Here is a 27,045-nt window from a genome sequence, read left to right on the forward strand (position 1 = left end):
ATCCAAGGACAGATCTGTTTCCCTTAACCGAATACTGCTGTACGTGCTGGGGAAATCTACAAATTGAGCACATGACCTGTTAAGCTGGTCCTCTCATGCAGTTACCAAAGGTCAGTCTCGGAAAGTAAGTTTCACTGACTCACCCCAAAAGAGAAAATTAGGCCTTGAGACGGGATATCACAACCAAGTCTAGAAATGCAGCATCTTCCCTCCCAACTGCTGCCTGAGCTCTGACAGCGGTGATGAAGAATACAGATCCGACCTCAGATTGATCTCACCGGATACCAAGTGTCTTCTCTGGTTACTGGTGCCACAACCACACACACACTCAACACTCCAGGCCCCTCGTTACCATCTTTGCTGCAGTTTCATTCAGAAAGGATTACTCAAAAATGTAAAGGCAAATAGTAAATAATTTTTTGAAAAATAAAGGCTAATCATCTAATTGGCTTTCCAAAGGCCCCTGATAAATGGTACTAAGGACGGAAGTTACCACTCAATAGTGTAACTAGAGTTGCGGAGTGAAACAGGTCTATAGATATGAACGGAGGGAGGGAGGGAGGCAGAGAAGAGAGAGCCCCTCTTTTTTTTTTTAATGGCCTAGAAATATGTTTAATCGATGAAGAAAAATCAGTGGTATAATATTTATTTTAGAACATGAAGCTCAAAAGCGGAACAATTGCCCTATTCTGTGTAGCTCAGTTGGTTGAGTGCTGTCCCATGCACATGCTGGGTTTGCCACTCAATCTCTGGTAGGGGGCGTGCAGGAGTCAGTGGATCCACATTTCTTTCTCACATCTTCACAGCTATGTGTTTCTCTCCTCCTCCTCCTCCTCCTCCTCCTCCTCCTTCCTGTTCCCTCTCCTCTTCCTCCTCTCCCTTCCTCTCTGAAATCAACAGAATTTTTTTATTGTTTTTTTAGCACAACAGTTAAACCTAAGTACCAAAGTATAGAAGTATAGGCAGGTCTTACTTAAAAAGCAAATTGCTTTGTAGGACTTGAATATTTCATCAATATCTAAATTGAAAAAGATGACACTTAAACTGATTTTATTACACCACTTTATTTTAAAATTGCTATCTTTCTGAATGACCTCGACATCACACATTAGAAGGAATTACAAGTTGGAAGAAATTGCACCTGACTAGCTAGCCAGACATTCTAGTATTTGAAGGGAAGAATAATCACTTCTTCAAAATACTTTTTAAAATCAATAGTCAAGAATGGCTGCCTCTTAAAAGAAAGGTAAATATTATCTAAACAACTAACACGGCTCCAGGAGCCCTATATGGCGGGGTGTTAATCTGGTCGGAGAAGAGCTAGGGGACTTGTCTTAAAGCTATATTGACATAGTTAGCATACTACCTATATTGTATGTTATAGACCAACAAACATAGCAAAGCACTCTAAAAATGCTCTTGTTCACACTGAAGATTGAGAAACACCAAGCATTTTAGCAAAGAATAAAAACATCCAAGGGTGGTGACAGTGGGGGAGCGAAGATGAAGATGAGGGGATGGCGAATGGTGGGAAACTAAGCTCCAAATGGTTGCCTTTGTTTTTACAAGGTAATTTCTTTGGTGAAATATTTTTAACAACAAAAGAATGAAGATGAATGTTTATCATAACATCATAAAATGTATAGTATGGAGTCTGCACCTACCAGCTATTAATCTCTAAATATTTTATCTAAATAACTCAATTACAACTAGAGTAAGTGTGGAAGTAATTTCCAATTTGCAGAAATTGGTAAATTTACCAAAAAAAAAAAAAATCCTTAGAGCACAACCTTATTTGCAAATCAATCAGCTCAAGAACATGAAATAATTGGTTTTCTTGAGAAGAATCATGAAAGTAGCAGCATTAATCATTTAAAGAGTCAAGAGAGGATTGTGGCACTCCACGGAGGGTGCCAGAGACATATGGCTTTCAAAGTTGCCATCTTCCTATTTTATAAATTCTCTTAATAAAATGAACAACATAAAATAATGTTCTTGATTTCACAAAAAAATGGATTCAAACTATATTTAAGTAAAATAAAGCTAATTTGAGAATTTAAAAGGCAGGAGCCAAAAGGAATAAAATGAGTCAAGTGTTTCCAGCAAGTCAACCAATATTTACCAAACACAAATAGAATTACCAAAAGGTGACACTGCCCTCCTCTTACACAGTTTGCAATCTGCGTATCTTAGCTCATTCATTCCATTTCAGAGGACAGGTTCCCTTACAGATTGGATGAAACCATTTCTCCAGTGTCACCACTGAAGCCGCCCTTAGAAATCTGGAATCAGATGGGACTACAGAGGCCCTCCAGTCAGGCTATGAATACAATGCAGACTTCTGGACAGGCCCCTGCACAGTGTGCAGACTGCCTACTTGTACAGACTCCCATAGACTCCTTGCTGCACTCACTGAAAGTATCTGTCTCATTGTTGGCCAGGTCCAAGTGCACACCAAAAGAAATAATACAGCCCCAGTCGGCTTGGCTCAGTGGATAGAGCGTCAGCCTGAGGACTGAAGGGTTCCAGGTTCAATTCCAGCCAAGGGCACATTGTGGGCTTGATCCCCAGTGGGGGGTGTGCAGGAGGCAGCCATTCAATGATTCTCTCTCATCACTGATGTTTCTATCTCTCCTTCTCCCTTCCTCTCTGAAATCAATAAAGAAATATATATTTTTTTAAAAAGAAATACAAAATATTTGAAAAAAATAAAATAAAAAAATATTTGAAATGTAAAAGATATATACGAACATATTATAAACACATATCCTCATACTTTTAATTTTTCTTGATTTTAAGAGCATTCTCGTATCTTGAAAGTATTTTTAATATTAACTCTGTTATCCAGCATAACCGCCATTGGTTTGCTCTAGGCTCCCCCAGACTGGATGAGCACGGAGCATAAAGGACTGAGCTCGGTGTTAGACTCCACTGGAGACAGCCCTCTTCAACCCTGACAGAGCATCCAACTAAGTCACATCATTTTATCTGCCAAATGTCAGAGATTATTTATCATTATCCCTCATGGGATTAGTAAAGTATATTTTGTTCACCACCTAGAAAAAAGTAAATGTTTTATAAATATGTTCAGTGAAAGAAAGGGAATATGTCAAATTCTTTATCTGCAGAATTTCCCTAATCTACAAACCCAGCCATGCTTTCAAAGAAATAAAAAATGATGTTTTATAAGACATGTTCCTAGGGAACCCAGAAAAGCTTCTATTAATCATCACACCCTTTTCCAAATGCCTTCAAATCTTCACCTTAATGATAGTTTATAATTTTGCTAGAAATTAACCAGTCTGTTGATCTATAATTCCTAGAATTCATTTTCTTTTGAATAATTAAGGCAATGTTTATCTAAATGACTTATCTCTGGATACTGCATCTTCATGACCACTTAGAAATAATAAAAATTTACTGACAGTGGCATTAAATTCACATCTATAAATCCTTCTAATCCAAATCGAATTAAGTCATCTAGTTTTTTCACTTAAAGCAAATAGAAGTTAACTGTTAACCAGAGCAGTAACTATTTATATGCAAAGTATAAATACTTATTAATAAACTAGAGGCTCGGTGCATGAATTCATGCACGGTGAGATCCAGTTGGCCTGGCCCAATTGTGGCTGATTGGGCTGGGCCGGCTGGAGGGAGGAGAAGCGGGAGGTTGGCCGGCCAGCCCTGCCCCCAATCAGGATGGGGAGGAGCAACCAGGGATGTGGTTGGCCGTGGGGAGCAGCTGTGGGTGGTTGGCCGGCTGGCCTCGCCCCCTTGTTGAACTCCCAGTCGAACTCCCGGTCGAGGGGACAATTTGCATATTAGGCTTTTATTATGTAGGATAACTATAATTCTTAATGCTTATAAGTACATATAAATTTATATTTGAAAATGAGTATCATTTTTAGAAAAACACAATTCTGAAAATGATCTAGAACATAATGATCTCTTGCACAAATATTAAATAACTAGAGGCCCGGTGCAGGAAATTCGTGCATGGAGGGGGGCCGGGAGTGTGTCCCTCAGCCCAGCCTGCACCCTCTCCAATCTGGGACCCTTCGAGGTATGTTCAACTATCATTTAGGCCCGATCCTACCTGTAGGATCAGACCTAAACAGGCAGTCAGACATCCCTCTCACAATCCAGGACTGCTGGCTCCCAACTGCTCACCTGCCTGCCTTTCTGATTGCCCCTAAACAATTCTGCCTGCCAGCCTGATCAACCCCTAACCATTCCCCTGCCAGCCTGATCACCCCCTAACCACTCCCCTGCCAGCCTGATTGATGCCTAACTGCTCCCCTGCCAGCCTGATTGATGCCTAACTGCTCCCCTGCCAGCCTGTTTGCCCCTAACTGCCTTCCCTTGCAGGCCTGGTCACCCCTAACTGCCCTCCCCTGCAGACCTGGTCCCCCCAACTGCTCTCCCCTACAGGCCTGGGTCCCCCACAACTGCCCTTCCCTGAAGGCCCGGTCGCCCCCAACTTCCCTCCTCTGCTGGCCTTGGTCACCCCTAACTGCCCTCCCCTTCAGATTTGATCGCCCCCAACTGCCCTCCCCTGCTGGCCTAATCACCCACAACTGCCCTCCCTTGCAGACCTGGTCCCTCCCAACTGCCCTCCCCTGCTGGCCATCTTGTAGTGGCCATCTTGTGTCCACATGGGGGCAGCCATCTTGTGTGCTGGATGGTCAATTTGCATATTACTCTTTCATTAGATAGGATAGAGGCCTGGTGCACGGGTGGGGGCCAGCTGGTTTGCTCTGAAAGGTGTCCCGGATCAGGGTGGGGGTTCCCTTGGAGCGTGGGGCTGCCTGGGCAAGGGGCCTGTGGTGGTTTGCAGGCCGACCACGCCCCCCGGCAACCCAAGCGGAGGCCCTGGTATCTGGGATTTATCTTCTATAATTGAAACTTTGTAGCCTTCAGCGGAGGCCAGGGCTGCGGGAGCTTGGCTTCCTCCATCACAGGGGGAAACTCAAGCCTCTTGCTCTCTCCAGCTCTGTGGCTGCTGCCATTTTTGTTGGGATTTATATTCTATAATTGAAACTTTGTCGCCTTCAGCAGAGGTCAGGGCTGCAGGAGCTTGGCTTCCTCCATTGCTGGGGAAACCCAAGCCTCCTGCTTGCTCCATGGCTGCAGCCATCTTGGTTGGGTTAATTTGCATACTCACTCCTGATTGGCTGGTGGGTGTGGCTTGTGGTGTAGCAGAGGTACGGTCAATTTGCATATTACTCTTTTATTAGATAGAATTATGTAATTACCAAACGAATATCACAAAAAGCACAAAAATTATGTGTTTCTTCTCCAACATTCATGTTTTTCTTAATCAGGGGATTAACTTGTTTTAAAAAACTGAGTTCTTAAAAGAAAAAATGAGTTCTTACTTCTTCAGTCTCAACATCTGTTCATTCACAATAAATACTTAATTCATCTGAATATTATTATATTCTTTAAAATTTACTTATGTTGACACTATTATTAAAGTGTCATTTATTTGTTCCTATTTCACAGGTTAAGGAAGAAATATGACCTACAAATAAAAGCATATTGCTAGAATCTTTTGTTATGTTTTTGTTCCCTGAACTTCATTTAAAGTTAAAATTGACCAACTACTGACAACAAAGAATAAAAGCATGCCATATATATACTTGTAGTAAATTCCATTTCTTTCTGTCCACTCCTATATTTCAAGGTTCAAATTGCAAATTTTTCTATTTATGCAGGAATTATGGCTGTGAAACTAGGTAACTTGCCCATTGTACTCATACTAATATGCAACTTATAGCTCTACAGAGGCTTTTCATTACCAACATGCCAAGGAAACTTATTCCGCAGTTTACTTCTGTTCACTAATTCAACAGATGTTGCTGTCTACAATAGAGATAAAATGGGAGGGAAAAATCAGATTAATGAAATGCAGGTGCCAGCCACCTATTAGGCACTGGGCAATGTCACAAGGATTAAAAAAGGGCATGAGATGGGCAAAAGACGTCACCTTTGAACTTTTAAAACTTATAATATGGTAGAGAGTACAGCTATGTAAAATTAGATTACAACAACAATACAAATAGCTACTATTTATTAAGCATTTACTGAGGACAAGGAACTATGCTAAGCTTTTAATAGAAACTACTTTATCAGTTGACACAGACAAGAACTCTATGAAGCCCGGCCAGCGTGGCCCAGTGGTTGAGCGCTGACCTATGAACCAGGAGGTCATGGTTCCATTTCCAGTCAGGGCACATGCTGGGTCTCAGGCTGGATCCCCAGTGTGCAGTAAGCAGCTGATTGATGATTCTCTTACATCATTTAAGTTTCTATCTTTCCCTCTCCCTTCCTCTCTGAAATAAAATATATTAAAAAAAAGAGAACTCTATGAAGTAAATTCTTCCTAAAGCCTGACCTGCTAGCTCTAGGTAGATATTATCTGTATTACTGTGCCTTACATATTTTTTTATTACTGTCTACATCAAAGATATGAGTATCACACTCGGGCAGTCATAGAAGTGGTGTGGAGAAAGGCATAATAAAACGTGTCTGGGATGGCAAGGTTATTAAGAGTTTAAGGAGTTCACAAGATTAAAAACTAAAATGGTAAACTGGAAATTGGCTTAAGCCAGGTCTTCATAGCATAATTTGATTATTTTGTTTAACAATTTAAGTTTCCGTAGTTATTGGAAGCACCCATATTCCAATTAGTTTAAAATGTAATATAAGACTACTATTTTAATTATCGCAATTTGGAATAGTGATGCCACTTCGTTGCTATGAAGTTACAGACTGGCCTCACTTGAAGCCTGCCCCCATTTTTCACATCCAGAATTAAAATATAGGTCATTTAAGGATCAGAGCAACCTCAAGATCATGATACTTATTTTTTAAATTCCTTACATTTAATATCATCTCTTAACATTTGTCACATCATAACACATTTACCCATGTTTTGTCCCCTATATTTATAACCAGGTCCATATGGAAAATAAAGTATGTCTTCTATTTATTTTTTAATCCCAAAATAGTTTGTGCCTGGACCAATGCTTAGTACCTACTTAATAGAGTCTATTACAGAAACTGAAATACGGATTGAGCACCAAGAAGAAAACAAGAGTCCTAGCCAGTGTGGGTCAATGGCTAGAGCGTAGGCCTGTGCACCAAGGGATCCGAATTCGATTCTGGTTAAGGGCACGTACCTCTGTTGCAGACTCCTCCCGGCCCAGGCCCTGGTCGGGGCTCATGCAGGAGGCAACCAATCAATGTGTTTCTCTCACATCGATGTTTCTCTCTGTCTTTCCCTCTATCTTCCACTCTCCCTAAAATCAATGGAAAAATATCAAGTGAGGAGGAGGAGGAAGAGGGAGAGGAGGAAGGAGGAAAAGAAGGAAGAGGAGGAGGAGGAGGAGGAGGAAGAGGAAGAAGAGGAGGAGGAGGAGGAAGAAGGAAGAAGAAGGAGGAGGAAGGAGGAAGGAAGAAGGAAGAAGAAGAAATAATTTCAAATTCCATACCCAGCATTCTCCAGGAGAAAGATTCACTGAATTTTGGAAACATCAGAGAGAGACAATGTGAAGGTCAGGGAAAACTGATCAGGCCTCTTTATAGTCTGGGTGAAATATGACTCTCCAACCCTCACCCCCAACCCTATCTCGCTTTAATTCCATGTTCAACTAGAAAATGCAACTACTTTAACCATAATCCCTCTCCCTGCCAGGAATAGCAGAGACATTAGAGCATTCACAGCATTGGGTATGTGTGGGGGGAGGGGAGGAGGAGATGTACTACCACATAAGAAGTTTGATTCTATCATCGTGTGTCAACATACTGTTGATTGTTGAATAAGGCCATTAGGGGCGCCAACCTATGCATAATTAAAAATCCATATTAACATTTTTTTATAAATCTTTATTGTTCACATTATTACAGTTGTTTCTCCTTCCCCCCCCCCATAGCTCCCCTCCACCTGGTTCCCACTCCTCCCTCTGCCCTTACCTCCCCGCCCCCCTGCTGTCCTCATCCATAGGTGTATGATTTTTGTCCAGTCTCTTCCAGTACCCCCCACACAGACACCCCTTTCCCTCTGAGAATTGTCAGTCCACTCCCATTCTATGCCCCTGATTCTATTATATTCACCAGTTTATTCTGTTCCTCAGATTTTTAATTCACTTGAGTTTTAGATTCACTTGTTAATAGATATGTATTTGTTGTTCATAATTTTTATCTTTACTTTTTTCTTCTTTTTCCTCTTTTTAGAGAATACCTTTCAGCATTTCATATAATACTGGTTTGGTGGTGATGAACTCCTTTAGCTCTTTCTTATCTTTGAAGCTCTTTATTTGCCCTTCAATTCTGAATGATAACTTTGCTGGGTAGAGTAATCTTGGTTGTAGGTTCTTGTTATTCATCACTTGGAATATTTCTTGCCACTCCTGTCTGGCCTGCATAGTTTCTGTTGAGAAATCAGCTGACAGTCGTATGGGTGCTCCCTTGTAGGTAACTGTGTTTCTCTTGCTGCTTGTAAGATTCTCTCTTTGTCTTTTGCCCTTGGCATTTTAATTATGATGTGTCTTGGTGTGGTCCTCTTTGGATTCCTTTTGTTTGGGGTTCTGTGCGCTTCCTGGACTTGTAAGTCTATTTCTTTCACCAGGTGGGGAAAGTTTTCAGTCATTATTTCTTCAAATAGGTTTTCAGTGTCTTGCTCTCTTCTTCTGACACCCCCATAATTCTGATGTTGGTATGCTTGAAGTTGTCCCAGAGGCTTCTTACACTATCTTCAACTTTCTGGATTCTCTTCTCTTCTTGCTTCTCCAGAGGAGTGTCCTTTGCCTCTTTGTATTCCAAATCTTTGACTTGACTCTTGCGTTCCTCTGGTCTGCTGTTGGGTCTCTGTATAATATTTTTTATTTCAGTCAGTGTATGTTCAATTTCTATTTGGTCCTTTTTCATATCCTCGAGGGTCTCGCTCATATCCTCGAGGGTCTCGTTAAATTTATCGGCCTTTTCTAGGAAATTCTTGAAAAATCTTATAACTGTGGTTTTGAATTCTATATCCAGTCATTTGTTCTCCTCCATTTCTTTTGTTTGTGATCTGTTTCCTTGTCTCCTCATTTTCGCTGCTTCCCTGAGTTGGTAGGGCAGCTTTGTGTGCTAGGTGTCCTATATAGTTCAATGGGTCAGCCTCCCAGTTACCTGAGGTGGACACTCTTGGTGTACCCCTTTGTGGACTGTGTGTACAGCCTTGTTGTAGTTAAGTCTTGATTGTTGTTGGTGTCACTGGGAGGAATTGACCTCCAGGCCAATTGGCTGTGAGGACCCGCTGTGTCTGTAAAGAAAGAATTGCTGTGCTGGAGACATGTTTATGGGGCAGGACTTGTTCCAGTAGGGCTTTGATGCTCACTGAGTCTGCCTCTTGAATGTGTCCCTTATGAGAGTAGTTGAAATCTGGTGTCGTCTCACACAGACCACTAAATACACTAGTTTCTGGATCTCCAATGGGGTGCAGGTCAGCTACTGTCTGAGGCCACCCAGCAGGAGCTACAGCAAGAACTACAGTTTTCTCCTCTTTGCTTGGGATTTGGCAGTTTTGGAGCAGTCTGACTGAAGCTGCAGTTTATTTGGTTAAGCTGCCACAGGGCAGGCCATTTATATGCAAAAGCCGCTGTGTGAAGCCTGGGCAGGTTTGTAGATTGTGCGGGGTGGGGTCTCAGGGTGTCACTAGGCTAGGGCGTGGCAAACAGTGATGGCTGCCAACCAGCCTTCTCTGCCTTTCTGCGTTTCCAAGTCCCCACGTCCCGCGCTCCAGTGCAGTAAACACTGATTGCTGGGCGCACCTCTGCAAAAAAGTCACCCTCACTTTCCGACCCGATGGCCGACAGTCCAGCTTCTCCCCGTAGGCATCTGGGTCCCCCGCGTGTCCCCAGAAACTGGATTTCAGAGTGATTGGGAGCTTGTCTTCCTTAGGGTTGAAAAAAAGCCGTGCGCCCAGTCACCCGCCACCAGCCCGATTCGCATGCCTCCGTACCTCAGCTTCTCAGCGATTGTGCTCTTTTTCCTTCTAGTTGTAAAACTTCCACTCATCCAGCTTTCCCGTGGTTCTGGGTGATAGACGTTTTGTCTTTTAGTTGTAGTTTTGAAATTGTTATGCGAGGCGGCAGTTTAGTTGTTTACCTTTGCCACCATCTTGGTTTCTCCCACCCATATTAACTTTTGAGTCCTCAAAACTTGTAAGTATCTGCAGAGGACTGGTTCCAGGACCTCCACGGATATCAAAATCTTTGGATGCTCAAGTCCCTGATACAAAATAATGCAGAACAGTGTATACAGTTGGTCCTCTGCCTCTGCAGATTCCTAACCAGGGATCAAAAATATTGTTTTTGATTCACAGATACAGAGAGATGACTGTACATGCATTGAAATAAATCCACGTATAAACACAGTTCAAACCCATGTTATTCAAAGATCAACTGTAGTTACTCTAAGTTCATTTTGAGAGTCTAGTCATCTTTCACACATGAATCAAATTCCATTTTTTAGACCTGTAAGACTGATGAAGAGATCTGCTTTTGTCCCGGGTATTTATAAACGTTAGACTTAAATGTCTTAAACTTAAAAATATCTATTTTTCCCAATTACTTTAAACCCTTTGAAATGACAGACTTGAGTCAGAAGCAACCCAAGAGATATTTAATTATCCACAGCCATTTTCCTATGACATCCCCAATGCATAGATAACCCGATCTCAGCTCAAAAAATTACTCACCAGGGTTATATAGTTTTAGTTTTTATCTATTCATTACATACTTATCAAATAACTGCTGTGTGCCAGGCACCAGACCACACTGGTGAAGAGGGCTATGCAAAAACAGAAAAATAAAAACCTGTCTTCATAGAGATTATGTTCTAGTGAAGGGTAACAGTAAGTAACATAGATATCAATTAGTGAAAAGTGCCAGAGAGAACAATAAAGCAGGGAGATAAAAAAAAAAAAAGTAAAAATAAAGAGTAGGGAGTACCCATGGTGGGGGCTGCAATGTCAGAATGATCGAGGAAGAACTCATAGAACTCATTAAGGGGAGACATTTATGAAACACAAAGATGAAGGAATGATGTGGATGCCTGAGGAGTGCTTTCCAGCAGAGGAATCAGACCGAAAGGCCTGGAAGGATGAACTGTGTGTTCTTAGAGACGAGGGCGGCTGGAGCAGGAGTGAAGTAGTAGGAAGCAATGTGGGAGGAGGAGGATGGACATGAACACTGCAGCCCTGCAGGCCCCTGGCTGTTACTCTGAGCGAGATGGGAGCTACCGAGGGCAGCACTTTGAGGAGCACTCAAGTGGCAGGATCTGCTCCGTATTTTACAAGAATCATTCCAGCTGCCATGTGGAGAAAAGACAGCAGAGGCGTCAAGAAAAAGGCAGAGTGGCTGGACCGGTGTGGCTCAGTGGTTGAGCATTGACCTATGAACCAGATGGTTCAATTCCCGGTCAGGGCACATGCCCAGGTTGCGGGCTCAATCCCCAGTGGGGGGCGGGGGGTGGGGGTGGTGCAGGAGGCAGCTGATCAATGATTCTCTCTCATCACTGATGTTTCTCTCTCTCTCCCCCTTCCTCTCTGAAATAAATTTTAAAAAAAAAATTTTTTTTTTAAAGAAAGAAAAGAAAAAGGCAGAGTGAACAGCTAGGACACTTGCAGTGCTCCAAGTGAGAGATGGTATTCTGGATCTGGGTGACAGAAGTGGAAGTGATGAGAACTAGATTCCAGATATATTCAGAGACCAGATTCACAGGATAAAGAAAAGTATTTAAGGAGGCCCTGGCCAGGCATCTCAGTTGGTTAGAGAATCGTCCTGATACGCCAAGGTTTCGAGTTAGAGCTTGTGGCAGGGCACATACAAGAAGCAACCAATAAATGTGTAAGTAGAACAACTAATTGACGTTTCTCTCTCTGTCTTGTCTCTAAAAAAATGAGTGTAAAAAAAGAAAGTATTCAATGAAAAATGACTGTTACAACTCTAGATTTGTGGTACTGATTAAAACATACTGGATGAGCCAAAACCGGTTTGGCTCAGTGGATAGAGCGTCGGCCTGTGGACTGAAAGGTCCCAGGTTCGATTCCGGTCAAGGGCATGTACCTTGGTTGCGGGCACATCCCCAGTGGGAGGTGTGCAGGAGGCAGCTGATCGATGTTTCTCTCTCATCGATGTTTCTAGCTTTCTATCCCTCTCCCTTCCTCTCTGTAAAAAATCGATAAAATATATTTAAAAAAAATAAATAAAAATAAAAAATAAAACATACTGGATGAATTTTAACATCAGAAATCATTTTTAAAAGACTAACAAGTAGGAGAAACTGTAAATACCGAAAAAATTCTAAGTATTTCCCCAATACAGGATATTAGTGAATATAACGAAAAGATTTTATAAGAATTCCCAACAAGCTTGCTTTCAAGACACATGACAAAGGACTTCATCAGTTTTTCGTGTGTCTTCTGCATGTTTTCATTTCAGTAACTTCACTGCCAGGTGGGCAGGCGGCCTGTGGGCCCTGCGTGACCTCTGAGATAGTCCTGAGACACATGCTGTCTCACCTACAAAACCAGATGGCTGCATTACCCTGATACTGCCCGTCCACCCAAAAATAGAGCTCTGGAAACCTATTTCCTTGTAAATGTAGAGCAAATGTTGGAATTAGTTAGACATCGCAATAACTGCTTCAAATTTTACCCTGCTATTAACTTATAATGCCTACATTTCAAGAATCTTTGAAATCCATCGTTACATGTGCTTGAGTCACTATATAATTTTCTTTCAAAACTATAAGCACTTGCTAACCAAATATTAAATAGTGAATGTTTAGTCCTTGAATACCAGGCACACAATTTTAGTTTCCAATGTCCTCTCTCTGTTGTTATGGAATGGGTTCCTGACATGGGAGTCATAACTAAATCCAAAAATATGATAATGGAGTTTTACATGAAAGCTTCCATTATTAATGTTCTTTTTATCCCAAAGCTATTACTTTCAAGCTTTTATGAACATTATTCATTCTTTGCCTCTTAAGAGGCAGATATATCTTTTACAAAGGGAACTGACTCTTTTGTCTATAAATAGGCATGTAAAATATTACAAAACAGACCTAATAACACAGGTCCAACCGGTCCCTTACTACCAGCAGAGATTATACTCAAACAAAGAGATTCACATTTTTACTCCTTTCTTCAACCCTTCCACACGGCCCAGAAAAACTGCTTGTTCTCCTCAGTGCTCTGCATTTATCTCCCTCCTCTTGCCTCACTAGAAAAGTACCCTTCTCTCAGACAACCTATGTTTATAACTTCCTTCAAGACTGGGCTCAAAACTCTACCTGTCTGGCTGGAAGATAATTTTCCATAATAGAAACTGAACACTTGAAAGACAGAGTACTGCCATGCTTTTAAATTACTCATTCTGTCTTTCAAGTTTGTTCAATTTATAGGTAGAGTTTTTACTCACCTGTTACTAGTTATAAGCATTAAACTCTCATAATAGTTTTATTTCCCATGATTGTTAAAAGGTGTTAGGGCGTGACTGAGACAGCTGCACCTGATACCAAGAGCTACCATTTATTGCTAGCCAGGCATGTTTACATGCATCAGCTCATTTAATTTCTACAGCAGCCTTATTTTCTAAGTGCTATCATAACACTCATTCTAGAGTCGTAGAGACTGAGGCATACAATGGTAATTTGCCGAAGGTTACACAGCTTACCTGTGAAGGCATTGTAAAAGCACTTTACCAATGTTTTAACTTATTTAAACCTCATGACTACCCTATGAGGCGGGTATTATCTCTATTCCACAGATGAGGAAACTGAAGTATGAGACTTGACGCAGTCACCCGGGTAGTAAGTGGCCAGCCAGGGTGGGAGCCCAGGCAGCCAGATCCAGAGGCCTCAAGCATCACCACCAAGCATTCCACTTTCCGAATTAACTGTGTATCTGAGGTTTCGTGTGTTCAACTATAGCAATGGTTTCTTGAGTATTACTTTTATGCATTCTTTAGTTTGCTACATATTTAAAAGCTTATATATAAACTAGTCTTCCGGTGCATGAAATTCGTGCACCTGGGAGGGGGGGATGTCCCTCAGCCCGGCCTGCATCCTCTCCAATCTGGGACCGCTTGAAGGATGTCCTACTGCCAGTTTACAGGGATCGGGCCTAAACCGGCAGTCGGACATCCCTCTCGCAATCTGGGACTGCTGGCTCCTAACCGCTCACCTGCCTGCCTGCCTGCCTGCCTGATTGCCCCTAACCACTCTGCCTGCCGACCTGCTAGCCCCTAACTGCCCCCCACTGCCGGCCTGCTCGCCCCCAAGTGCCCCCCCGCCAGCCTGATCACCCCCAATTGCCCCCCATGCCAGCGTGCTTGTCCCCAAATGCCCCCCCTGCCAGCCTACTCACCCCCAACTGCCCCCCCTGCTGGACTGCTTGCCCCCACCTGCCTTCCCCACTGGCCTGCTCGCCCCAACTGCCCCCCTGCTGGTCTGCTCACCCCCAACTGTCACCCCCTCGCCAGCCTGATCACCCCCAATAGCCCCCCCACACCAGCCTGATCACCCACAACTGCCGTCCCATCCCAGTCTGATCACCCACAACTGCCCTCCCCTCTTGGCCTCTAACTGGCTCTACCTCAGCCCCGCCACCATGGCTTTGTCCAGAAGAATGTCTGGAAGGCCTCCTGGAAGGTCTCCCAGTCTAATTAGCATATTACCCTTTTATTAGTATAGATAGAGGCCTGGTGCACGGGTGGGGGCCGGCTGGTTTGCCCTGAAGGGTGTGCCAGATCAGGGTGGGGGTTCCCTTGGGGTGTGGGGTAGCCTGGGCGAGGGGCCTGTGGTGGTTTGCAGGCCGGCCACACCCCCTTCAGGGTGAGGGGTCCCGCTGGGGTGCCTGGCCAGCCTGGGTGAGGGGCTGAGGGCTGTTTGCAGGCTAGCCACACCCCACAGCGGGTACTCTTACTCCATGGGGGCGTGGCCAGCCTGGGTAAGGGGCTGAGGGCCATTTTCAGGCTGGCCACACCCCCTTCAGGGTGAGGGGTCCTGCTAGTGTGCCTGACCAGCCTAGGTGAGGGGCTGAAGGCCATTTTCAGGCTGGCCACACCCCCTTCAGGGTGGGGGTCCCCACTGGGGTGCCTGGCCAACATGGATGAGGGGCTGATGGCTGTTTGCAGGCTGGCCACACCCCCCAGCGACCCAGGCCCCCAGCCCCTCCTTGAGCGGAGGCCAGGGCGGGCAGGAAGCTTGGCTTTCTCCATCACTGGGGGCAACTCAAGCCTCCTGCTTGCTCCAGTTCCATGGCAGCCGCCATCTTTATTGGGTTAATTTGCATACTCACTCCTGATTGGCTGGTGGGCGTAGCAGAGGGATGGTCGATTTTCATGTTTCTCTTTTATTAGTGTAGCTAGTAGGGTAGTAAATACAGTGAGAGGACATTAATACTATTACAGTGGAACCTCGGTTCTCAAACTTAATTCATTCCAGAAGGCTGTTTGAAAATCAATTTGTCCGAAAACCGAGTCATTTTCCCCCATTATAAATAATGTAAATTGAATTAATCTGTTCCAGACCCTCAAATGATTCCTGTTTTAACCCTTTGCACTCGCTTGCTTTTTTCTCGATTCCTTTATTCTACTCGGGATTTAATTTTTTAAATACCCCAGATTTTACAAAGCGCGGCAGTAGAATAAAAAACTGGAGTTTCTTTTCATACAAACTTATTTATTTGGATTTTTTTATATTTCAAATTATTGATACATTCAATACAATCCGACATACGAGCTGCTACCGATGCTAACCGTGTCGAGTCACACTCGACATCTGAGTGCAAAAGGTTAACCTTTCATATATACAGCATGTCTAATATACTGTTTAATGTATAAACACTTCTTAAATTTTTCGAACCACCCCCCTATTAGCCTTAAATGAGTCATTTTTAGCATTTGGTCCAGGGTGTCTTTCAGGTCAGCATGCAGCATTCTTTGCTTGTTCATATACCAATGCCTCCAAAATGGCTGACACTGGCTAACTGCTTTTATCCAAATCAACAACAGTTTTTCTACTTCTTCAATTGTGATCAGTTTCTTTCACACCCTTAGAACATGAGCACTCTTGATGGCCTCCTTATGTTTTAAAATTGTGCTTTCTTTTGCCAGCAACAAAAGCATTCTCTCCTTTGTTGCCTGAGAGACCCTTTTTGCCATATTGAGGTATCAGCTTGAAAGGGTTGTCAACACCAAAGTGTGGTTCCACAACAGACATTTTTTCTGTGAACAACTTGGTAGAGAAACGAACTGTTCGAGATGGGAGACATTCAACAAACAAGGCTTAACTGTACTACCAAATCAGGTAACCCTGTAAACTCCTGGTCTACCAGGGAGATGAGTCATGGCCAAAAAGATCCACTGCAACACATAATGCAGTTAAATGTCCTGAGTGTGTGGTTCAGAGAAAGTGCCAACATCCAGCAGCGGCCCATTGAGAAAGCTTTCCTGATAAAGCAAGGCCTGGAAGGATGAGTAAACATCCTCTGATGATTCCATGGTAGGATTAACAACCTCATGTTTGTCTTTCCCCAGCAGACTTAGGTCTTTTAAGACCAGGGACTATTTTTATCCTTGTCTCTCCAGCGCCCAACAAAGTCATCACTCAGTAAATGACTGAGGGATGGGTAGAGAGAATGTTATGGAAAAGCACATTCCAAGCAGACAGAACATCATGACAGAAAGGAAAAGCAGAAATAGCTTTTTTTTTTTTTTTTTAGTTTAGTTGCTACATCATGGACAGTATCTGTGTTGTCTAATTCCAGGAGGCCCCACTGTATTCCATGGGAATCCACCCCCTCCAGGGTAAATGCAGCGTGAATGGAACGCCGCCCCCCCCCCCCCCCCCCCCGCCACACACACACACACACACAGCTGCCTTGAGTATGGGCATCCCTGTTCACAAGCTCTTAGCAAAGAAATGTTCTAATCAGCTCTGCTTTCCTCACTGTCACTCCATGGTATGCCCCGGCTACTTTTCAAAGTATTTTAAAATTCACGTCCACATCGCAGATGCTGGTAGCTTCAGGGACCAGGGTCAGTGTCACTGTGCAGAGGAGCATGGGCTGACTATGAAGCCAGACCTCTCCTGGCAAATCTGCTCCACCAGATGCTTTGTGACCAAGAGAAAGTGACTTCATCTCGTTCTGCTAAATATCTTCATCTCAAAAAGAACAGTATTATGTCACTGGATTGTTTACTATGAAGATTATGTAAATAGAGGCAAAATGTTTAGAAGAGTGCCTGACACAGAGTAGTGATGAGCAAATGTTAGACATTATCATTTCCAGGGCATAGGCAGCTAATTCCATTGTCAATTCACATTCTTCCTCCAGAGGGACTGCTGAGATTTCACCCTAGGCAACACAGGGAGATGATGAAGTCAGATAAAGAAGGAAGCCAATGCCTCCACCCTGGTGGCACTGGTGATCCCCTGACCCTGCTCAGCCTGGCTGTGAAGTGAGGCTCCTGTCATGTGGCTTTGACACGTATTCCAGACCACACCATCCCAAACAGTGGTGCTAATCTATAATAATAAAAGTGTAATATGCTAATTAGACCGGACAGCCGAATGACCTTCCGCACTCAGGACCCAGGGCTGTTGCGAGGGCCGAGGCAAGCCGCTGCAGCTGCGAGGGCCGAGCCCCTTGCACAAATTTCGTGCATCAGGCCTCTAGTATTTAATAAAATGCCAAGTATAAAGCATGCAGTACTCCCAGTTTAGAATATCTACAAAAGTTGGCTATTTTCTTCTCTCTCTCTACATTCAAGGAAATTACATTTTAAATGTGGAAAAGGGGTTTTTGAGGTTTTCTGGTGAGTACAGGTTCTCCTCATCACAATGGAAGTTTTCTTTTTAGAAGTGTTGCTACTATTGACTCTGAAGGTCCAAGAAAAAAACAAAACGGGGGGAGGGGGAGGAGGTAAAGAAATGAAAAGAATCCCACTTCTGGGACTATATCCTAAGAATCCAAAAACACCAATCAGAAAGAATATATGCACCTCTATGTGCATAGCAGCATTATTTACAATAGCTAAGATCTGGAAATAGACCAAGTGACCATCAGTAGATGAGTGGATTAAAAAGCTGTGATACTTTTACACAGTGGAATACTATGCGGCTGTAAAAAGGTATTTCTTACCCTTTGCAACAGCATGGATGGACCTGGAGGCTATTATGTTAAGCAAAAAAAGCCAGTTAGAGAAAGACAAATATCACATGATCTCACTTATATTTGGAATCTAATGAACAAAATAAACTGACAAAATAGGTCCAGAGGCATAGGTATGTGGAACATAATAACAGATCTCAGTGGGATGGAGGGGACAGGAAGAGATTAGCCAAAGAATATATATGCATATATACATAACCCATGGACACAAGAGTGTGGGGAAGGCCTTGGATGAGGCAAGGCTTGGGTGAAGGGGGGCAAAAAGGAGGAAAATGGGGAACATCTGTAACACGGTCAACAACGAAAAATAATAAATGAAAAGGAATGAAGAGTTGTAGATAGGACAGATGTATAAAGCAATCCAAGTTGGATGAGAAAAAAAGGAAAATATCTCATGTGCTTTTTTTGTAAAATAGCAAGACTGCTTGCTATTTGAAGTCTACCAGCAGGTTCTACATCATTAGAGGTGTTAAAGCCAAGGACATCAGTGTGAAATCATTCAACTTAGACTGTATTCTTACTTAGGGCTTAAAATACAGAAGAGGGAAAGGTGAGTGGATGAAAAAGAAGTGTTTTATACAGAAGTCACAGGAATAACTTCATAGAATTCACGTGAACAGACTTCCGTCATTTCACTGACAGCTCACTCGAGGAGGGTGCTGCAATACTACTAGACAAACACAAGTAGGTCATAATCCTCATTATGATTCTGCAATGTCAAGCCACCAGAAATGAAAGGGGGGAGGGTAGTGCATGGAAACTGTTAATGTGGATGAAACAAGAAAATAAAGGAAATCAAGCGAAGTTTTACTTTACACGTCAGTTTCATACCACCATAAATCCAATACAGAAATCCTGCTTTAAAGGAAGTTGAAAATGAAAGAAATTGAGGGAAGGAGGATTAAAAAAAAAAAAAAACACCAAAAAAAACTTGATTGCAAAAAGAAAGCATTTGTTGATTATTTAAAAATCTCGCTGATTCTGGCTAACTATGCTTATCTTAAATGAATCTCTTTTTTTTACATTAATGCATAATTGCATGATGTTTTTGATAAAACAAGAGTTTACATTTGCTTTGCATTAAAGAATAAGAATTCAAAGTGCCATCTAGGGAAGAAAATGTGAAATACCTAAAAGAATTACTCAACAGGCCATACCATACTAATTACAAGATGCAATATGCAGCTACAAAGTGTGTTCCAGTAGAGGGAGCCCTGGAACAGAGACGGACAGAAGAGACTGATGTAAATCTAAAATTAATTCAACAAACCGTGCTGTATATAGAAATATGTCAATTCTCAGTAAAGGTTTTGAATGTTGGTGAATATATACATTTAGGGACTTCCTGACGTTCCCTACACAGGCACTCTATCATGTTTAAAAGGAGCAATAAAGTAAATGCGAACACCATGGAGAAAAGGCTAAATTAAGCTGCTTGCTTTTGGGGTTATGCGATAACAGGACTAATTTCTTGTAATTTGCCCTTTCTTGACAACTTATTGTGTGTGTTATGCATCAGAGATACAAGATCCCAGATAACAATCAAATAAAGGAAAATTACACTCAAATTCCTTCGATCCTGGTGTACCCAACCACACGTAAAAACTTTGATTACAAGTACAAAATTCTTAAAAAATATGTCATTGGAAAGGACATAAACAATAAGATTACCCTGTAAAATACAATTTTTTAAATATTTTTTTTGGGGGGAGCAAATTGTGTTGAAGGGGTTCAGAACAGCCTCCCCAAGATGAACCGCTTTGGCACACGATTATTTTGCGCTGAAGGCAATTGCGATCCCAAGGGCTCAAGAGAAAATTTACCTCTCCCTTAAAGAATTTATTAAACTGGGGTCCGTGCCCATAGTAAGAGGTATTGCCAGAGATAACTTTTTATGGCCTATCCAAAGGGCCTGGCAAACATCTAATTACTGAATTATCTGCTCTTCTTTTTAATATACTTTTATTGATTTTCAGAGAGGAAGAGACAGAAACATCAATGATGAGAGAGAATCACTGATCGCTGCCTGGGCATCTGCTCTTATGTCCTTCCAATGATCTACCTCTGCTCAGATACAAGCGTCAACATAACAACCAAATACCCAGTACTTGCCATAGCTAAGCACTAGGAAGGTTCATTTAGAGATCTCTGCAAAACATTATTCAATCTCAAAATCACAAATAAGAGTCAGTCTCACTGGAGAAATCTTGCTACCTAAAATTGTTATTTCTATGCCAGAAGAAACAAAACAAAAAAAGATGATCTGGGTGCCCCAAGCAGAGAATGCTGAGAAAAAGAATCCTGATCAGTTGGCTTTAATGCCAGGTTATCTGCTGAAGGCACAGGTGGTTCCTATAAAAGAAGTTTCACTTGGTCTTATTGGGCTCCAATGTGCCAACTTAACCTTTTACTGAGAGCCTTGCCTTGCTTCACTAATTAACAGTACAAGAAACAAACTAAAAGGGGGTCAGTAATGACAGCTTTGGGACACAAAGTGCAGGGAACCGGGGTTCAGGCTCACAGTTCACGCGGAGTTGTCTAAATGGGGCTCGCTTCCCCTCAGAGCCTACAGAGAAGGGATGAAAAGCATAAACGTCAAACAAGCGGTGAATGAGCAGATCATCAGGAGCCCCAGGTTGAAAGGGCTTTCATCAAGCCCAGCCACGGGGAAGAAATACATCAAACGCACCCCAAAGGAAACAAAAACTGAATTACGAAATGCAACATCTGAAAAGCATCAGCGGTGTGTCTTAGAAACACTACCAGTGAGACTGAAGTCTCAACCCCCCACTTTCCCTCAAAAGTGCTTTCTAATAACACTGACCACATTCCAAATAGCTTGTCTGCCAAGAACTCAACGATTGTACTTCCCCCTGCTCAGCAACCAGGGTGAAAAAAATCAATGCCAGGGGAACCTTAATCCCTTACTTTTGAAGTACATTTGCAAATTTCTTGCTGGGCATTTATCTACAGAGGGAGTAGCTCCTTAAATAAATGTAGGAAGTGAACATGACCTTTAATAGATCATTTTGGTTCCCAACAGGAAGGCAGGAGAGGCAAAACAAAGAGAATGGGTGCATATGAATTTAAAGGAAAAGTTAGAAAAACAGAGGCGCAAAGAATTCATTTGGGGAAAAGATGAAAGCAAAAGGCTATTCAAAAAAATAAAAGCAAGAAGAGAAAAATTATACCCCACCTAAAGATAAATGACTAGAGAAGGAAAGAGAAGGGGGTAGCAAAGAATAGTTTCTGAGTCCAGAATTACTTAACTTTAAAATTAACTTGCTGTGACTTTAAGACTGCCTGGGTTCGGAGTTTGGAATCCTAGAAAAGGAAAGAAGCTAGCAGCGGAGAAAACAAAGCTCTGAGACAAGGCAGGAGAGCAGAGAGACCCTCCCTCCTAAGCTGTGGGGCAGCATCAGGTTGGGCTGGATCAAGGAAAAAGCTGGTGATGAGCGGGGTCCTGTAAGTGCTCAGAGAGGCGACAGTCACGCGGATTCACTTTTTCGTTGAAGAGCCGAGATTCTACGTGGGCTGGGGGGGGGGGGGGTAGCTGCATCAACCCACCCACCACCCACCACCCACCACCCACCTCCCACCACCCACCTCCCCAGGGAGCCTTTGAGGCAGAACTAACAGACGGGCTTTCTTGGGGCAAGAGAAGGGGAGGGAATCCTCTCCGACCTGGCAGGACCCGACGGAGACCCCCCCCCGAAAGAACGCAGCGCCCAGGGTCAAGCGCGGTGACGCCAGGGGCTGCTCCAGGGGCCTCCCTAGACCCCCAACTCACCGATGCCGAGCCCCACGACCAGGCGGCCGGCGAGCAAGGTCTCCTTGTTGTTCGCCGCGGCCAGCACCGCGGAGCCGGCGGTGAAGAGGGCACTGGCCAGCAGGATGGAGGCGCGGCGGCCGAAGACGCCGTTCAGGGCCCCGCCGGCCAGCGCCGAGACGGCGGCCGCCCCCACCGTGCTGGACACCAGCAGCTCCTGCCACAGCGCGTCCAGGCTGAGCTGCCGCTTGAGCAGCAGCATGGCCCCCGACACCACGCCGGTGTCATAGCCGAACAGGAAGCCGCCCAGCGCGGAGAAGACCGCCGCCACGTACACGAAGGCGGGGGTCTCGTCCTGCTGGAACTGCTGCCGCGCCGCGCGCTCCAGGTCCCCGACGCCGCCGCCGCCCGCGCCCGCGCTCTGCAGGCTGCTGCTCGACTCGGCGGCCGCCAGGAGGCTGCGCTCCCCGGCCGCGCTCGCGGCGTCCGGCTCCGGCTGCTTCCTGCGCCGCTCGCCCTTGAGGCTGCTCAGGCTCCGCAGCGTGTACTCCACATTCTCGCTCGCCTTGCGGGACATAGGGCGGCAGGAGCCCGGGGCTGCCCGGGGGAGGGGGTCGAGGCTCCGCGGGCCGGCGGTCTCGGAGGGCTTAGACAGCCTGATCGGGTAGCTGCTAACAGCGCCCGCCGCCGCCTTCCTCCTGGCCGGTTCCCGCTCCGGATGCCACGGCAGCAGCCGCCGCCGCGGCCGCCCCGGGGAGAAAGTTGCTGCCCGCCGCGCTCGGGCGCTGCGGAGTTGGAGGCTGGCGGGTCTCACTCGAGACTCACGCCCCGCGCCTGCCGAGCTGGCGTTGCGGAGCGGGCGGGAGGCGGGGCCGCGGGTCACGTGCAGCCCCGGGACCAGCGGGGCACAGCCCGGGAGAGGCTCCGCCCCCTCCCTGGGCGGGGCCAGGCTCCCCCCAGCTCCGGACCCCGCCCCCTGGTCCAGGAGAAGCTCGCATCCAGGCTCCTTCCTTTAGGGGCTCTGGGGTCTCCAAGGAATGAACCCTGGTCTGGGGGCTGCAGCTGGGAGTCAGGCCAACGTGGGAATGCCGGGCCATAGGCTCCCACACCTGGGAGACTGGCTACACTGACTGCACGGGTTGGGTTGGGTTGGGAGGCTAGGGAGAGAGCCCCTTACCACATGCTTGACCTCCCTCTGCCAGCCTGGGGATGGCCTTGACTGGAAAGGGCCCAGAAAAAAACAAAAAAACAACAACAAAAAACAAACAAACATCTTGGTGTGGCACATAGCAGGTACCCTTCACTTTATAATATTGTGACATAAATGAGTTTGTGGTGGAGCAGTTCAGGGCTGTGTTCTTCCATTTGTATGACCTGTTTGCTCTCGTCGCCAGTCCCTCCTCAATTTGTGCTTATTTTAAACACATGGTACATCTTGATTCTTTAGGAGGACAGAGATCCTATATCTCCCCAGGTGAATCCCATAACTCCTTCTGTGGCTCTCTGATGTGTCAAAGAAAATTCACCTTTCACTCTGGTATAACCAGGTAGTTCCCAGTGGTAGAACGTAAACCCAAGAACCTGATTTGTGATTTAATAAGCAATCTTCACCCCCCTGCCGCCCCCAGCCCCCCAACACGCTCACGGAAGGGAAGGCTGTCTTCTCCCCTGAGGAATCCCCACTGTGGCTCTCCATTTGCAGGGCATTTTGAATTACTTCATTTTGGGGACCAGTTTTTTAAACTGTTAGTTGCCCATTCGTTTATCTTTGTCTGTTTTCTCTCCCTGTGACTTAAATCGTTCTTCACAAGAGAAACATGATTTTGTCTCTGTTTTCCTTTCATTCTTCAGGCTGAGGGCAGAAGGTAAAGCATCATATGATTGTATTCCTAATGTCAATGCTTTTATTTCCCTTGTTTGAGCAAAAGATTTCTTAGCCTGAGGCCTATTTTCATGTAGTCCAAAACTTTTTTCTCTTAAAATGCTTTTGTCGCTCCTGTTTTAATAAAGTTGTGTTAGAATTTGTCAAAATTGCTTTTAGTATTTGTATTATCGGTCATGATTATAGCCCACAATATAGCACTTTCCTTTCCAGCAACAAGAAAAAATAAATTAATGAGTTCAGAGGATTTAACTTTTTAAACTTACTGTGTGGCTTCAAAGCAAGGCTGAATCCTCATTCTCTAGAATCCGTGCAACCGAGAGAGCTTTTAGCTCTGAGGCAGTGATCGCGCCTTAATATTGACAGTCTGAAAAGATTCAGGTGAGAGCGCCTCTTTCCACGCCTACACAGTAAAACTGCGCCACCTGGTGCTGAGCCTGTTCACGGTTTCTGAAGAGAAAGGCTCCCCAGATCAGATCAGCTTGTAGTGTTGACAGTTCTTCTCTTGTTGAGATGAAACAAACTGCCTTTTATTCCTAGAACGTGTAGTGAACACCTTGCCTCCGGAGCATCCCTTGTTGGAAATCCGCCTCTGTGTAACAGAACACTAAACTACTTAACCGGTTCTGTTGCACATCATCCGGGCATTTAAATACGTACAATCAGGTTACATCTGAAAACTAATATGACAGAGGAAAAAGGCATCAGGAGTTAAACAGAGTTCTTCTCAGCCCATGGAGGGAGCCAAATTCAATTTAGCACCACATCGTGAGTCCAAAATGGAGTTCCCAAAGCCTGCTCCAACAGCAGATCACAGAAAACCCATCAGCTGAGAATCAAAAGACACGAGTCCCATCACTATCTCTCCACCACTTTTGACAAACCACTCAATTAGTATTTGCCTTGTTTTCTTATTTTCAAAGGATATATTGGTTCAGCAACTCCTCATTAACTAGAGTCAGCAACTCCTCATTAACTAGAGTAAGCATGAAAAAGTATTTTGAAATATTAATTGCTATTGCCAGTAAATAATAATTATAAACATCGTTATTGATTTGCAAGGTGAGTTCAAAAGCCACAGTTTTTAAGTACATTTGCTTTACAGCCTCCGGGAAGACGAATGGCCCATTGTAGAAAAGGGAAAGAAGAGAGAGAAGCGTTTTAGCTACACTGTTACAGATCCTGAATATCAAGCAAGGACATTCATCATTAGTCCAATAAAAGTTGTTGTGGCAGTTGTTGAGAGGGGATGGTGGAGTTGGAGGCAGAGTGTTGTCTTTATGTTTGCTGGGTGTTTATTTTTAATTTCACAAGATATGTATTCTTGTTGTAAAGCAGTCTAACAATAATGATAACATAAAAATGCCTTCCTAATTATCTCTTCCACCGTAACAGTCCCATTTCCCTAGAAATGAACCCGCCTACTACTTTGAAATGAATGGTTCCAGAACTTTCTCTATGTATGCATATGTATGGATTTATATGTACACTGTAAAATACAGATGTTGTGGGGGGGGTGTATTGTTTCAATTGCAAAAGAAAGAACACCCAAATTAAACTGGTGAAACCAAAATAAAAAATCATAGCAGAAAAGGAGGGTTTATTGGCTCTTGTCTCTGAAAAGTTTATAGTGCACTGGTTTCAAGCACAGCTGGATATAGGACTCAAACACCAGCATGTCCTCAAGAGAAGACTTTGCTCCATCTCTCCACTCTGCTTCATGCTACTTAGGCTCCATTCTCAAATTCCATGTGGTGGCCAAATGGCCACAGTAAGCTCCATTCTCTATATCCCATTCCACTCATGTCTGAGGGGCAGATAACAAGCTTCTTTGCAGTCCCAGCAAACGTTTTATTATATCTAATTGGACCTGTTGATTATGTTGTCAAATCAAGAGAAAGGATGACCCTGGCTGTTGTGACTCAGTTGGTTGGAGCTTCGTCCCATACACGAAAAGGTGGCAGGTTTGATTCCCGGTCAGGAGGCAATTAATCGATATTTCCCTTTCACATCGATGCTTCTCTCTCTTCCACTCTCTAAGAAAAAGACAAAGAATGAATGTTAGTTCAGGTGTCAGGTATGACTTGAATTTATTTATATGCTGAAGGGAAAAGAAGACATTGATAATTCAAGAGCCTGGATGATTGATAGAGCTAAGTCCCAAAGAGGGCAGGGAGGATAAAGAGCAAGATCATTAGGGGCAAGGTCATTATGGGCGAGGCTAACCTAGCCAACGATAGGCAGAGGAACACATCTTCCTCTGAGAAAAAGGCAAGCAAAAAGGAATAGCAGGAATGAAGAAGATGGTGTTAATAACAAGAATGGGGAAAGAGTTCTGTTAAATAGATAGTGGGAGGGGTAGGGAGGGAGCCTAGACATTTAAGGCAGAAAGACCTGAGTTCATATCTTTACTCCTTACTTGACCATGGGACCCTGAACAACTTACTTATTTTCTCTAAGCATCAATTCTCTCTTCTGTAAAAGGTTAATAATACTGTATCAGTATTTAATGGTTTCAATTCTGAGTAACAGAAACCCCACACTCAAAACCCTCTTATATACTACAGAAATGTATTATTGAATAAACCTGAACGTTCAAGGGTGGTCATCAGGAATGGTATGCTTGGTCTTTGAAAAATGGCATCAGTCCTAACTGGTTTGGCTCAGTGGACTGAAGCATCTCAGGTTCAATTTTGGTCAAGGGCAGGCTCAATCCTCGCCCAGGTCTGAGTGCTTGCAGGAGGCAACCAACGTGTCTTTCTCACATTGATGTTTCTGTCTCTTTCCCTCCCCACCCCGCCTTCCACTTTCTCTAAAAATCAATGGAAACATATCCTCGAGTGAGGATTAACAACAATCCAGTAGGCTTTATTTTGCATTTTGGATCTAAATTGTAAACTCAATTATGTGACTCTGTCTGAAGTTGTAAGCACGGTAATATTATGACTCTGCTTTTTAAAATTGAGTGAATATATCATGTTAAAACTAAGCAAAATACCCAGCTGAAACAATTTACTTATACTTTATAGTTGGCTAATGAAGTTATTTAGATAAATTAATAATAAATTTGTGTCTCCATATACTATCCTCTTGACTCAGAAGAACCAAATCTTTTAATTTGATAATACCAATTGTGTAACTCATTGTCCATGCAAACAGCCAGTA

The 27,045-nt window shown here is 43.9% G+C and overlaps 1 protein-coding gene across 1 annotated transcript in view; it reads right to left on the bottom strand.

Moving 5' to 3' along the window:
* SLC2A13 (solute carrier family 2 member 13) overlaps nt 1-22,850 on the bottom strand; it is a 278,507-nt gene extending 255,657 nt beyond the window's left edge. The window contains exon 1 of the mRNA XM_079774143.1: nt 22,020-22,850. Coding sequence (XP_079630269.1) covers nt 22,020-22,575 — 556 coding nt within the window. The 5' untranslated portion in view covers nt 22,576-22,850. The remainder of the gene's footprint in view (nt 1-22,019) is intronic.
* Between the last annotated feature and the right edge of the window lie 4,195 nt (nt 22,851-27,045).

The sequence above is a fragment of the Cnephaeus nilssonii genome (assembly GCF_951640355.1).
Source record: "Cnephaeus nilssonii genome assembly, chromosome: 6".
NCBI classification, from domain to species: Eukaryota; Metazoa; Chordata; class Mammalia; order Chiroptera; family Vespertilionidae; genus Cnephaeus; species Cnephaeus nilssonii.